This window comes from Pleurodeles waltl, chromosome 10 (assembly GCF_031143425.1).
Source record: "Pleurodeles waltl isolate 20211129_DDA chromosome 10, aPleWal1.hap1.20221129, whole genome shotgun sequence".
Lineage (NCBI taxonomy): Eukaryota > Metazoa > Chordata > Amphibia > Caudata > Salamandridae > Pleurodeles > Pleurodeles waltl.
Window position 1 is genome coordinate 181550282 of NC_090449.1, and position 16011 is coordinate 181566292.

The following is a 16011-nucleotide window of genomic DNA, read 5'->3' on the forward strand; positions in this document are numbered from 1 at the left end:
GATGATCAGCACACATGGCGCCTGATGTAATTTCAGTGAAAACGAAAGTGAAATGAGCTGATTGGCTCATTTCACTTTTACTGCCACGGTGCTCAGGGGGCTATATCAGTCCCCTGAGGCAAATGGGAGAGGTACTGTTGAAAAGGGGATAATCTCCCCTTTCTAATGGCACCACTCTCTAGTGAATCCCTGCTTGGGGATCTCCCAAGGAGAATATACCCCAAGCAGGGATCCACCCCAGTAGACATCTACAATTTTTTTTCCGTCAGGGAGCTGCCCCTTATGCAAGGGCCGCTTCATACAATGGGGGAATTACTTTGGCCATTTTCTGCCCCCCACCCCAAGGGCACATTGGCCCTATTTTTAGGCTGATCTGCCCCGAGTGGACAGAAAACCACTAGACACCAGGGATTACTCACTTTTTTTACTATTTATATGGGGTACAGGCTGCCCAGCATGGGCATGACTATGCCCCAAAAAAAAGAAAACAGTCTTTCTGCCACTCCGGGGAGAGATGGGGGCTATTCCCACATCTGCCCCTCTGGGGGTCAGAAAGGCCACTAGATACCAGGGATTACTTTTTTTATTTGTAGGGGTAGGGGCTGCCGTGCATGGGCATACCCCCACGAGTAAAACAGTCTTTTTGCCACCGGAGGGAGCTGATGGGGACAATTACCACCAACTAACCTCCCAAGGGAGCAGAAAGCCCACGAGGCACCAAGGATTACTTTTTTCTAAGTATCAGTGGGGGCTGGCTGGCACAGGCATGGCCATGCCCCCACCCCAAAAAAAAGTGAAACTGTCTCTCTGTCCCCGAGGGGGCAGATGGGGACAATTACCCACATCTGTCCCACCCGGGGGGGGGGGATGGGGTAGGAAGCCCACTAGACAACAAGGATTACATTTTTTATTTGTAGGGGTAAGGGCTGCCCACCGTAGGTATGGCCATGCCCCCGCCTCCCCAAAAAGGAAAACAGTCTCTCTGTCCCCAAGGGAGCAGATGGGGACAATTACGCCCATCTGCCCCTCCCACGGGACAAAAAACCAAGTAGACAGCAGGTATTACTTTTTTTTTATTTGTATCAGTGGGAGCTGTCCAGCAAGGGCATGGCCATGCCCCCACCTCCTCCCGAAAAAGAAACAGTCTTTCTGCACCCCAGGGGGTCAGATGGCAACAGTTGCCTCCATCTGCCTCACCAAGAGGGAAGAAAGCCCACTAGACACCAGGGATTACTTTTTTTTTTTTTTTTATATGTATTGGTGGGTGCTGCCCACAATGGGCATGGCCATGCCCTCCACACTCCAAAAAAGAAAAACAGTCTCTCTGCCCCCTCACCCCCCGGGGGTCACCAGGGGGCAATTAGCACATCTGCAGGCAATTAGCACATCTGCGCCCCCCCCAGACACCAGGGATTAATATTTTTTTTGTTGGGGTTGGGGCTGCCCAGCATGGGCATGTCCACACTGCCTTAAAAATTGGAAGACGGTCCTTCTGCTCCCCTGCAGACTAAAGAGCTCATCACAAGCAAAAGGATATTTTATTTTTATGGGTGTTGTTTTTACAGATTAGGACAGGAGAGTTTGGCTAACTCCTAATATCATCCCACTTGCAATGGTCCTGGGTGTTGTGTTTCTCATCCATCCCACACCATTTTCTTACACACAAGCCCTGCAAACTTCAAAGTTTGACAAAAAACACACAACATTTTCCTTCACATTTCTGTGATGGAAACTTTCAGAATCCCCAGGAATCCACAAAATTTGAACTACCGAGCATTGCCCCACTTCTCCACCTAAGAATGCTGTGCCACTTGTGTGGTTGGGCTAGTGCCAGTGACAGGAACGGATCCAACCAATGTCAGTAGGATGGCCCACACAAGGGCTCCCACTGCCCTTGGTTTTATGAGTTCCTGTCACTGGCACTAGGTCCAGCCACACAAGTGGTGCAGCACTTTTAAATGCACAAGTGGGGCAATGCTGGGTGGTAGGAATTTTGTGGATTTCTGTGGATTCCGTAAGTTTACATCACAGAATGTAAGGAACATGCATGATTTCAGGCATGGTTTGAGGTTTGCAGGGCATTGTGGGTAAAAGAAACTCATGGGATCCATACAATTCACCCCTCCCTGGATTCCCCTGGATGTCTAGTTTTTACAAGTATACAGGTTTCCCTAGATACCGGCTGAGGTAGAGCCCAAAAACCACAGCTACCCACTTTGCAAAAAACGGATCAGTTTTACATGGATAAATTTGATGTATCCATGTTGCATCTTGAGTCGTTTCCTGTTGCTGCCACTAGGCCTTCCTACACAAGTGAGGTACTATTTTCATCCAAAGATTTAGGAGAATACTGGGTGGAAGGACGTCTGTGGCCCTGTGCAGATTCCAGAACTTTCCATCATAGGATTGTGAGAAAAATGTGTTTCTTTAGTCGAAGTTTGAGGTTTGCAAGGGATTCCTGGGAAAAAGCTTTGTTAGAGCCACATATGTCACCCTATTCTAGATTCCCCTAGGTGTCTAGTTTTAAAAAATGTACAGGTTTGCTAGGTTTCCCTGGGTTCCTGCTGAGGTAGGGCCCAAAAACCACAGCTATCCACTTTGCTAAAAAAGAGTCCGTTTTGCAAGGAAAAATTGGATTTATCCTTTTTGCGTTTTGGGCAATTTGCTGTCGCGGGCACTGGGCATACCTACACAAGTGAGGTACAATTTTTCTTAGAAGACTCAGGGGAACACAGAATAGTAGAACAAGTGTTTTTACCAATTAAATTTCTCCCCATTTGCACCCTCCAAATGTAAGACAATGTGTAAGAAAGAAGTAACTTTGAGAACTACCCTTTAATTCACATGCTAGTCTGAGTACCCGCAAATTTAGACATGTGCAAATAACCACTGCTTTTAAATTCCATTCTTGTTTCCATTTCAGAAATACATAGGTCACCTGATACCTACTTTTCACTATTTACATGTTATTTACATAAATTGGTCTATACCCGTACTCAATGAAAAACCATTGCAAGGTGCAGATCAGTCATTGGCTCTGGGTACCCTGAGTTCTTACAAAACCCACAAGCCCTATATATACTCACAACCAGAATGGTTTAGCAAATGGAATGGTATATAGCTTTTGTGAATCAGCCAACATGATGTGAAGTTACAAATGAAAGAGTTATCACAAATGCCTGTTTTTTCCTACTAATTTTCAATATTATTTTGGTTTCTTTGAGAAAACCTTGATGGATCTACACAAATAACCCCTTGTTGAATTAAGAATTTTGTCTAGTTTTCGAAAATGTGTAGCTCACTGGGATCCATCATGGTTTTCTTACTAGTTTTCACCACAAACTGGAAGGAGGTTGAAAGCACAAACAATAGGGAAAATGGGCTGTCTGACAGTAAAATGCCAAAACCGTGATAGAACATTTGGTTTACTGAATAAAGTCTATCTCTTCCTGAAAGCTGGGAAGATGGTGACTTTAGCACTGCAAACCTTTTGTTGATGTCATTTGCAGGAATAAACAGACACTTTCTTCTGCAGCAATTTTTCACATTTTCCCAGAAAAAAAACTAAATTTAGCTATATTTTGGCTCATTTCTTGGTCCCATCCAGGGGAATCAACAAACCTTGGGTACCTTCAGAATCCCTACGATGTTTGAAAAAAGGACACACATTTGTTGTGGTTAGGTAATGTGGACAAACGTTATGGGGGCCTAAGAGTGAACTATCACAAATATAAAAAGGCTTAGCACAGGGGGTGAAAAGGCCTAGCACCGAAGGGGTTAATGTCAGACCTGTTGACTTCACCACTGCTTGTCAAATTGATGTTTCATGATTGGTTGCCTAGAGATGTTGACTTCATTTGTGTCTGATTGTTATTGCAAACAGTGCATATGTCAGTAATGTACATGAAATAGAAAAAGTGACATGCGCCATCATGGACCTTTTTCTGATTTTCATTGGCTAAAATCTGCCAACAAGCACTTCCAGTTCAGAACAGTGTCATGGAAAATCTGTATCTCATGCTTTTGGAGTGTATTGATTCGAGCTTGAGAATTCCTAAATTTTGTCCCTGAAGTTTGACAAAGTTTATCAACTTTGCACAGGTGTAAAAAGTTTGCTAAGTTTTCACTTTGTGTCTCCCTTAGCCTGTGGGATAAAGTCTCCGTTAATCAAAGTTTTTTGTGACACAGTTTTCTTGTGAAAGCATTTTGAAGAAGAATTCCACCACTGCAAGCAGAGTGTTTGCAGAAATTTGTCTTCCACAAAGTTACTTTAATGAATGTCATCTTCTTCTACTGTTTTATAAAAACTTTACAAACGTTTGTTAAGTTGTAAAAGGTCACAAAAGTGTGGTTTAAAACCGTTGCAACTTCTCACACCCTTAGAGTTTTAATGAAAATAATTTGCTGTCAGACTAATGGCTCCCAGTCTAATGAGTACTCTGCCAAAAAGGAAATTCTAGAACTCTGTGGTTTCTATGGCTACAAGTGATGCAAAAATTGAGAGTTATGATTTTACAGGACCAAGGTGGTATAACGAGCACCATAGCAAACAAGGCACAATTGTAACCCTGCTCAATTCTCATTCAAAATATCTTGAGCACCTTTGAAAAAGCCTAACATTTTATGCATGCCTATCATTCTAAACCAAAAGAAAAAAAAATAGTTTCCTCTGTCTTTATAGACTGTTTAACTTTTTTTCGGGTGCCGGCCAGCCCCCACTGATACAAAAAAAAAAACACAAAAAGCAATCCCTGGTGTCTAGAGAGCTTTCTGCTCCCCTGGGGGGTAGTTGGTGGTATTTGCCCCATCAGCTCTCTCAGGGGGCGGAAGACTGTTTTGCTTGTGGGGGTGGGGGCATGCCCATGCTCGGCAGTCCCCTCCCCTACACATAAAAAAACAACTAATCCCTGGTATCTAGTAGGCTCTCTGCCTTTATATTTGGAATTGTATATGATACATGGGATGCAGAAACAAAAAGATGAAAGTTAATTAATGATACTTCATTCAAACCTTCCCTATATCTGCACCTGGCATTTTCCTTGTGTGTGTCTAAGTATCTCAAGTGTGTCTGAGCAGGAACCATGCATGACGCTTTAACACAGTAAGTAAAATATATTTTTTTCACCTTGAGCATTCCTCATAAAGTATTTGGATGTTTGCAAACGTGCAACTTCTAAGTGGCACCCTTGATTGGCTGTCTTTCCTTGCATTTCGGAAGCTTTGCTCTTGCGTTTGATATTCCAAACTGCTTGCCTTTATCTCAAACTGTGAACAAGTGTTTGCATAAATTTTGGAAGGTTAAAAATTGCCTAATACTAGACGAGTCAGCAAATCATACAGAAAATAGAGCTGATCATGTTCTTCAGCATAGCAGCGCACAAGGGCTTCTTTTCCGACGGGTTGGTATGTATCTGGGCTTTTAAGCACGCCCACCGCACGCCCTCACTTTCACTGGTTCATGGGTTTGCCCTTCAAAAATCCTTTGTTTTCGTTGGTAAATGCTTTACGTTTGTCCCTCCTTGGGGCAGTTTGGTTTCCGCCTTGGACATCGACCCTGTTACATGGCTAATTGCACTTTGTTGATACGTTTGACTGCAAGCAAACTTCTTTTTCCTTTTGTGTGTCTTCTTCATGCTGATGGCGTGGAGTTTTGAATCGGCTCGCTTATGTAAACTGTATTAGTTTTCATTTTCAATTTATGTGGCAAGAAAAGTCTGGTTAGGGGGTTACAATGCTAATATTTCTAACTCGAGCAAATGTGAGAGCCATTGCATTGCAAATGCTTGTTATGATGTATTTTCTATACAGGGAGTGCAGAATTATTAGGCAAATGAGTATTTTGACCACATCATCCTCTTTATGCATGTTGTCTTACTCCAAGCTGTATAGGCTCGAAAGCCTACTACCAATTAAGCATATTAGGTGATGTGCATCTCTGTAATGAGAAGGGGTGTGGTCTAATGACATCAACACCCTATATCAGGTGTGCATAATTATTAGGCAACTTCCTTTCCTTTGGCAAAATGGGTCAAAAGAAGGACTTGACAGGCTCAGAAAAGTCAAAAATAGTGAGATATCTTGCAGAGGGATGCAGCACTCTTAAAATTGCAAAGCTTCTGAAGCGTGATCATCGAACAATCAAGCGTTTCATTCAAAATAGTCAACAGGGTCGCAAGAAGCGTGTGGAAAAACCAAGGCGCAAAATAACTGCCCATGAACTGAGAAAAGTCAAGCGTGCAGCTGCCACGATGCCGCTTGCCACCAGTTTGGCCATATTTCAGAGCTGCAACATCACTGGAGTGCCCAAAAGCACAAGGTGTGCAATACTCAGAGACATGGCCAAGGTAAGAAAGACTGAAAGACGACCACCACTGAACAAGACACACAAGCTGAAACGTCAAGACTGGGCCAAGAAATATCTCAAGACTGATTTTTCTAAGGTTTTATGGACTGATGAAATGAGAGTGAGTCTTGATGGGCCAGATGGATGGGCCCGTGGCTGGATTGGTAAAGGGCAGAGAGCTCCAGTCCGACTCAGACGCCAGCAAGGTGGAGGTGGAGTACTGGTTTGGGCTGGTATCATCAAAGATGAGCTTGTGGGGCCTTTTCGGGTTGAGGATGGAGTCAAGCTCAACTCCCAGTCCTACTGCCAGTTCCTGGAAGACACCTTCTTCAAGCAGTGGTACAGGAAGAAGTCTGCATCCTTCAAGAAAAACATGATTTTCATGCAGAACAATGCTCCATCACACGCGTCCAAGTACTCCACAGCATGGCTGGCAAGAAAGGGTATAAAAGAAGGAAATCTAATGACATGTCCTCCTTGTTCACCTGATCTGAACCCCATTGAGAACCTGTGGTCCATCATCAAATGTGAGATTTACAAGGAGGGAAAACAGTACACCTCTCTGAACAGTGTCTGGGAGGCTGTGGTTGCTGCTGCACGCAATGTTGATGGTGAACAGATCAAAACACTGACAGAATCCATGGATGGCAGGCTTTTGAGTGTCCTTGCAAAGAAAGGTGGCTATATTGGTCACTGATTTGTTTTTGTTTTGTTTTTGAATGTCAGAAATGTATATTTGTGAATGTTGAGATGTTATATTGGTTTCACTGGTAATAATAAATAATTGAAATGGGTATATATTTGTTTTTTGTTAAGTTGCCTAATAATTATGCACAGTAATAGTCACCTGCACACACAGATATCCCCCTAACATAGCTAAAACTAAAAACAAACTAAAAACTACTTCCAAAAATATTCAGCTTTGATATTAATGAGTTTTTTGGGTTCATTGAGAACATGGTTGTTGTTCAATAATAAAATTAATCCTCAAAAATACAACTTGCCTAATAATTCTGCACTCCCTGTATGTTTTTTAGGCAGCCGCTGGTTGATGCGCTACCATCCTGTGGAACGGAGGCATGCGTACTGCTCATGAAAGACGTTCTGCTGTCCAAAGACATAGAAGAGGAAAAAATTGATTCTTTCCTATGGTCACTGGCGTTTGTCCCTGAACCCACAGCTATAATGATTGGCTCCCTTACAGTAAGTAGAACCCCCCTTATCTAGTGCTTGAAATGGAAATATAGAAGTGCAAGTACTCATTTTACAAGTCTACCTATTTTGCTTCTTAGAAGAATGAGTACTCTCTCGTTAACAACATTGTTAATTTTATATATCACATGTATAGTTCAGCTATCAATCATTTTAAAAGTTTAAGAGATTTTAGACACAAAATAATAATCCTTAAATTACCTTTACAAGAAAAGATCCTACTGCTGGTACATGGTTTTACTACCTATGGAATAAAAAAATTTAACAGATTAATTGTGCTTCAAATACATTGACGTTTTTCAAACTGGAAATGTGAGGAAATGTATTTTTTTCTACTTCGGTTGTATAATTAGTAAAAACAAGCATTGGCAAAGCAAGTAGGTTTGGCCTTGGCACGGATGTTTTTTGTTCTTGCAAACTTGCATAATAAGCATTAGAAGTGTAAAAGTAATAATACAGAAAATGCCACAATCTAACATAGCCTGCATATTTATGCAAAGTAAGTGAAAACTGACGTATTGCAAAAATAAATTAAATAAAAACATGAAAAGAAAGCAGCCAATGGCCTCCCAGCCACGGCACTGTCAACTAATTTTTAGGCGGCTGTGCACATATGCAGATGCAAAATGCTGTCTCTCACATTGAAGAGAGACAGTGTACTGATGTGGGGTGACCCATTGGCCCACGGTGTATGCTGTGGTGGGCTAAAGCAAACTGTGAATGGCACTTGGACTGACCAATAAATGAAGAGGGGCTAAGCAAGAGTCACTGTATTTAGAGCTGCATGTATGCATTTTTCTTCATATATTTTTGGGAACACATAAGGCTGGTGAAACATTTAAAGCTCACTGTACGACATACCTTAAACTGTTCTATCGATTTGCTTCTTCTTTGGTGCCAGATGCAAAACTTTAGTTTGGAGCAAATGCCGTTTTTGACCGATTTGACCTGTATGTTTTGCACCATTGCAATTTTTCTGTGATATGCCACTATTATACAACACAAGGGGCAGTGCCTTGTCCCAAAAGTGGGTTCTGTGTTGCAATGTAGCTCAAGTAGTGATGCTACCTCATTTTTTAAACTCCTACTGAAGCTTAATTCTTGCACTACAGAAACCGCTCTATTCATAGCGTTTCCAGTTCCTACTGCCATCAACAGTGAATATTCCTTTCGTTGTTCTGCGCTGTTGGCAGAAAAGGAAATGAGGGCCCCTAAAATGGCAAATTTCTTCCTCAATGTCCTTTTTCTTCGCTCTCTAGCTTTCACAGCACACTGAACCTCTTGTCAGACTTTCGCTTCTGAAATTACCAAACAGCAGCCTCAGTGGGTTTGAGTAAGTCGTCTGTAAATGGTCATATTGTACTAAAACCATTCAGGAGTTGTTTCCTTGCCCCTCAGAAGGTCAGGACTTGTCTGGGAAGTATTTAGAGAATACGAGGGCAGAGGTCAGGATTTGCCAGTCGTGAAAATTTTATTCACTTTTGTCTCAAAAACGAATGACTATTTATGCATCAAGAAGTTAAAAGGTGAATGTAAAGCTGTAGCACGGTTTTAAAAATACTGGTCAATTAAAGTGTTCGGCTTCCTCCTTCAAACATTCACGGCTCACAGACACTCCGCTGCAGTCCTCCCTATCATGTGATTGGATAGGAGCTTTGCCAATAGCCTGCAGAGCACTCTGACAAACTTCACGGCCTGGTCCTTGCTCCGCGAAGCTACAAAAGTAATTAATAAAACAAGCATTGGTAAAGCCAATACCTCTTACTTCAGGGCACCGCCAATGTCTTTTCTTCACGATGCACATCAAAGCAGTTGCATTGCAGGATGAAGGAAAGATTTTAAAAAAGATTAAAAAACTAAACACAACACAGTAGCTGGGCTGTCATTTTGTAGGCAGGCACTTGTATTAAACACACGTGGTCACACCTACAAAAAGATGCAGCAGCTGCGTCATTGTACTTTAAAAAATAAATGGTGTCAGGTGTCTGAGTACTGGGTCAGGTGGTGTGGGGGCAGCAACATGGAGCAAGAGGAGACGTACACGAAAGAACGAGAGCAGAGAGCAGCATGGAGAAGAGTGCAGGGCACAGAAGCATGGGGACAAAGCAGTGCTTAATTTGTAACTAAAAAGGTGACGGTGCCCAAAGCCCTCCTCCTAAACATGCGGCTGCTGCAATTAAATGTGTGAACATGGAATACTGAGGCGCCATAATCCTGAAGCCATCTCGGGCCTCTTCAATCCCTATAAAGCCACTCCCTACCCCTTCAGCTCACTCTTGCAGATTTCTACTTCCTTCCTTTGTGACGCTTTTTCGATTTTCCCTTCCTCCGTCTTCACCAAATGTGTCTTTTGCTCGCAACAAATGCTCGAGGTAGAAAGAGTAAGCCCCGGCCCTCAAAAATAAGCACTGGGACAAAGGAGAGCATCATGGAGGTATGGGACAGAGGCATGCTGATGAACAAGAGCAACATGAGTTGTACAGCACACGGACGAGGTAAGGCAACACGAGCGAGGATGAGGACACAAGTATTTGGGTGAAAAGCAAGTGACACGGGGGTATAGACCTCACAGGCAAGAGAGGGAGGGCATCATGAGAGCACAGGTTTGGGAAAGAACACACGGGTGAGAGAGAGCAAAATGGAATGCGGGGAGATTAAAAAGCATGATGAAGATAGTCCAAGATCACACGCACAATTATGGAGTACTTAAACAGAAAGAAAAATCAGCTTCCAAAACGTGAGCAGGAGAAGGCCAAAGTACTCTGGCAGGCAGCAAGTACAAGAGGAGGAAGTAAAGCTCACAGAAGATAAGTAATAAGAACCAAGCAAATGACAGTGCTGATACAGCCACCAATTGTTAGCAATGGGTCGGTCTAAGCCCTCTGTAACCTGACAATATGTTTAGCAACAGACAGCACATGTGCAGTTTGGTAGGCAACATCTAATAAATAAAAAAGAAGCTCCAGAGCTGCTGCAGAGCAGCATGTTTGTAAGAGGTCTGTATAATCACACCTGAAAGTGACAAAGGACTTGCTCACCTCTGTTAGATATATATGCCTGGTACTTAGAGTATGCTAAAGAGAGCTACCAAAACTGATCACTACTGGAAGGTAACAGTCATAGTTTTACTACAAAGATGAACCTGACTGACACAGTCACATTTGAATTATGCTAGAAAGGCATTATTCAATTCCAAATGGCAGTGCTTAAATTGTTACTGGCCTGTGCAGGTGATCTGCACCAGCATTCATTTCTGGGGACCAGGACATATTTTTCATCATTCAAATTGAGCAAGAGACAGTGAGAAATTGGAGAAAGAAGGAGGAAGAGAAAGGAAAGCAGTGACAAAGCAGGAATGAATTAAAACTTGCAGGAATGACATAACAAGACTTGAGTGTAGAGAGGTGGGAAAAAGAAGTGTGAGGTGGAATCAAGACAAGGCAGCATAGCATTTGGCAACCCAGGCAATAGGCTGCACTTGCAGTGGGATCCCGAGAACAACTTTGGTCCCTTCCATTTATTATTTGTGATACAAATTATGCTCAGCTGTAAGGAAATGGCTCCCTGTTGCAGTTACCCCACACTTTGTGCCTGATACTGATGCTGACTTGACTGAGAAGTGTGCTGGGACCCTGCTAACCAGGACCCAGCACCAGTGTTCTTTCACCCAAAATGTACCATTGTTTCCACATTTGGCACAACCCTGGCACCCAGGTAAGTCCCTTGTAACTGGTACCCCTGGTACCAAGGACCCTGATGCCAGGGAAGGTATATAAGGGCTGCAGCATGTCTTATGCCACCATAGGGACCCCTCACTCAGCACAGACACACTGCTTGCCAGCTTGTGTGTGCTGGTGGGGAGAAAATGACTAAGTCGACATGGCACTCCCCTCAGGGTGCCATGCCAAGCTCACACTGCCTGTGGCATAGGTAAGTCACCCCTCTAGCAGGCCTTACAGCCCTAAGGCAAGGTGCTCTATACCACAGGTGAGGGCATAGGTGCATGAGCACTATGCCCCTACAGTGTCTACGCAAAACCTTAGACATTGTAAGTGCAGGGTAGCCATAAGAGTATATGGTCTGGGAGTCTGTCAAAAACGAACTCCACAGCTCCATAATGGCTACACTGAATACTGGGAAGTTTAGTATCAAACTTCTCAGAATAATAAACCCACACTGATGCCAGTGTTGGATTTATTAAAAAATGCACACAGAGTGCATCTTAGAGATGCCCCCTGTATTTTACCCAATTGTTCAGTGCAGGACTGACTGGTCTGTGCCAGCCTGCTGCTGAGAGACGAGTTTCGGACCCCATGTGGTGAGAGCCTTTGTGCTCTCTGAGGACAGAAACAAAAGCCTGCTCTGGGTGGAGGTGCTTCACACCTCCCCCCTGCAGGAACTGTAACACCTAGCAGTGAGCCTCAAAGGCTCAGGCTTCGTGTTACAATGCCCCAGGGCACTCCAGCTAGTGGAGATGCCCGCCCCCTGGACACAGCCCCCACTTTTAGGCGGCAAGTCCAGGGGAGATAATGAGAAAAACAAGGAGGAGTCACTGGCCGGTCAGGACAGCCCCTAAGGTGTCCTGAGCTGAGGTGACTCTGAGTTTTAGAAATCCTCCATCTTGATTTTGGAGGATTCCCCCAATAGGAATAGGGATGTGCCCCCCTGCCCTCAGGGAGGAGGCACAAAGAGGGTGTAGCCACCCTCAAGGACAGTAGCCATTGGTTACTGCCCTCCCAGACCTAAACACATCCCTAAATCGAGTATTTAGGGGCTCCCAGAACCTAGGTAAACAGATTCCTGCAACCTAAGAAGAAGAGGACTGCTGAGCTGAAAAACCCTGCAGAGAAGACGGAGACACCAACTGCTTTGGCCCCAGCTCTACCGGCCTGTCTCCCCCCCTTCTGAAGAAACTGCTCCAGCGACGCTTTCCCCAGGACCAGCGACCTCTGAATCCTCAGAGGACTGCCTTGCTCTAAAAGGACCAAGAAACCCCTGAGAACAGCGGCCCTGTTCACCCAAGACTGCAACTTTGTTTCCAAAGAAGCAACTTAAAGACAACTGCATTTCCCCCCAGAAGCGTGAGACTTGCAACTCTGCACCCAACGCCCCCGGCCCGACTTGTGGAGAACAAACACTTCAGGGAGGACTCCCTGGCGACTACGAGACCGTGAGTAGCCAGAGTTGCCCCCCCTGAGCCCCCACAGCGACACCTGCAGAGGGAATCCCGAGGCTCCCCCTGACCGCGACTGCCTGACTCCCAGATCCCGACGCCTGGAAAAGACCCTGCACCCGCAGCCCCCAGGACCTGAAAGATCAGAACTCCAGTGCAGGAGTGACCCCCAGGAGGCCCTCTCCCTTGCCCAGGTGGTGGCTACCCCGAGGAGCCCCCCCCCTTGCCTGCCTGCATCGCTGAAGAGACCCCTTGGTCTCCCATTGATTCCAATTGAAAACCTGACGTGTGTTTGCACACTGCACCCGCCCGCCCCCGTGCTGCTGAGGGTGTACTTTCTGTGCTAACTTGTGTCCCCCCCGGTGCCCTACAAAACCCCCCTGGTCTGCCCTCCGAAGACGTGGGTACTTACCTGCTGGCAGACTGGAACCGGGGCACCCCTTCTCCATTGAAGCCTATGCGTTTTGGGCACCACTTTGAACTCTGCACCTGACCGGTCCTGAGCTGCTGGTGTGGTAACTTTGGGGTTGCTCTGAACCCCCAACGGTGGGCTACCTTGGACCCAAACTTGAACCCCGTAGGTAGTTTACTTACCTGCAAGAACTAACAATTACTTACCTCCCCTGGGAACTGTGAAAATTGCACTGTGTTTAGTTTTAAAATAGCTATATGTGTTTTATTTGAAAAGTATAAATGTTATTGTGATTATTCAAAGTTCCTAAAGTACTTACCTGCAATTCCTTTCAATTGAGATATTCCATGTAAAATTTGAACCTGTGGTTCTTAAAATCAACTAAGAAAATATATTTTTCTATACAAAAACCTATTGGCCTGGAATTGTCTTTGAGTGTGTGTTCCTCATTTATTGCTTGTGTATGTACAACAAATGCTTAACACTACTCCTTTGATAAGCCTACTGCTCGACCACACTACCACAAAATAGAGCATTAGTATTATCTCTTTTTGCCACTATCTTACCTCTAAGGGGAACCCTTGGACTCTGTGCATACTTTTCCTTACTTTGAAATAGTGCAGACAGAGCCAACTTCCTATATCAGCCAAAAGGAGGATAAAATATGTTATGAAGGGCTTGAGTACCAGTGGCTAGATCACAGACTTCAAGATCACACCACACTAGAATTCCTTACAGTTAACTGCCAGCCAAAATATTTAGAGACCGGTTCACAGTGTTCACCAATATGCCAATGTTTGCTTTCGAACAAAAGGCCAGAAAAAGTCATAATTTATTGTTAGGGGTCTACTCACAAATTGAATTTTGGAGTATGTAAAATAGTACTACAGTAGTGCTACCCACATACTTCAAAATGCCATTTATTAACCTACGGCCGGAGTCCTGAGTCTCCTCCTGTACTTCTTCCTCTTCTATCTTTTTTGAGCAGAGATCCCCATCAAAGTGGTGGAAATCTACAGAGACATATGGAGGAACATACCAAAACTAAGACACACCCGCAAAAGAGTAAGGACATTGCTATTGACCATCTACACTTCTAAACTCACTGGAGTCCTAAAGGTGTCGAACAGTCTCAAATTCAGACCTGCTCATCTTGGAGTAAGTCAAGCAACACTCATAGCTCATGGAACACACCTTCATAACAAACAATACAGACAGGACAACAAAATAACCCTCCATATAGTGTGAAAATACCTTCAATAAAATTATTTATGATATTATTTTACAATTTATTAATACAATTAATTACAAATAAACAACAGTTTTTTAAGAAAAATCTACTACATAGTGATTAAAAATAAAAATGTTAGTGAAAGTGGGAAATATTTTAAATTATTGTTTACAAATTACTGTTAAATGAAAACATTTACATTAATTATTTTAATGCACATTTATTTGGTGATTTAATGTGCAGCAACGTTTTATTTTATTAGAACTATGTAAATACATATTTTAAATTATTTCTATTTATTCCACATTAATATACACTTTATAATTTATTTTAATAAATAATTAACTTTAATTATTTTCCCTATACTTCCCCATAGGGATACTTCTTCCAAAGTGGAGTCGTTCTCCACCTGCATATACAAAGTTACTAGTAGTAACTTTATGCTTGAAAACACTGGGGTTGAAGGCTCCACCTCTTGTAGATATGTAAGTTTACACATAGGTGTAAATCTACAATGGAAATGTGACAAGCTAGAATGTATAGAGCTACATCTAGATGCAGTTTTGAATATACATGAGTAAATATAGAAGCGTGTATTAACCTTTGTGAATAAGCCCCCCTAGTGTAACAATCTGACTATGTCAAACTTTCATTTAGTGGCCAGCCGGTAGTTGCAGATGTCACTTTTGTGCTAGTTTATTAAGGCAGACATTGATCCAAATCTGAATTAAATCACTGCAAAATGTATTTAATCTGGCTTTATGTTTCCTGTGCTACTATTAGTGAGCCATCCAAATATGGGCTCAAAAGGTTAAAGAGTGCTAATCTCTTAGTAATTTGTGGTAAGATTCGTTATTTTTCAATTTACTAATGCGCTGTTCTGTTTTCAGCCTCTATAGGAGTAGCTTGAAGCAAATCAGAATGCCCTTTTGGGCGTCACTGCTTACTTTTATGACACAATTGAATGAACATGTATTTTATAATATTTTAAAAATGTAAAGGGATGGTTTGAAGATATTTTAATAGTCTGGTTGTAAATTATTATATCAATGTAATTAATGCTATATTTTAAAATCGTTTTGATATTCCTACCTCAACAGAGGTTTAAACAATTTTATATCATTTTAATAAAATTGAAATTTCCAACATGCTAATATAAAGTTCTGATTTCAGCCTCTTCTGGAGTCGCCTGAAGCAACTCAGAATGTGTATTTGGGGATCACTGCTCTGCTGCACAACTTCTGTTCAACTACAAGTGACTGTGATCGGGTGCCCGAGGTGCAAGGCCTCATAAGGATTTTTCAAGGACATTTGGGTGAAAACTGCAATGTGAACCAAGCCGAGAAGATAAATAAGGTACATGTACCAAGTAAAACCCTTTTTATTCTTTTATTTTAATTAACTCTGCCTCATCTTTTAGATTTTTTTTCTCAAGGAAAATTAAAAGATTTATCTAACTTAACTGCATCCTTAGGTTCAACACCTTAATCCAGACAATGACTGATATTAATAATTATATATATATAATTTTATTTTGGGCATTTATAAAGGGCTGTTCTACCCACAAAAGGCAACTAACTGCTTTAGGTAGTAAAACAAAGTACCATTCAATGACCTTTAGAAAGTCGTGAGCTGACATT

At 42.8% G+C, this 16011-nt stretch overlaps 1 protein-coding gene across 4 annotated transcripts in view; it reads left to right on the forward strand.

The window, feature by feature from the left end:
- LOC138261322 (uncharacterized) overlaps positions 1-16011 on the forward strand; it is an 888401-nt gene that overhangs the window by 247053 nt on the left and 625337 nt on the right. For all 4 annotated transcript variants that reach the window (XR_011199068.1, XM_069210158.1, XM_069210160.1 and 1 more), the window contains 2 exons: positions 7381-7546; positions 15545-15727. Coding sequence is in view for 3 of the 4 variants with exons in the window: in XM_069210158.1 (XP_069066259.1) it covers positions 7381-7546; positions 15545-15727 (349 nt within the window). In the remaining variant the exon portion in view is untranslated. The remainder of the gene's footprint in view (positions 1-7380; positions 7547-15544; positions 15728-16011) is intronic.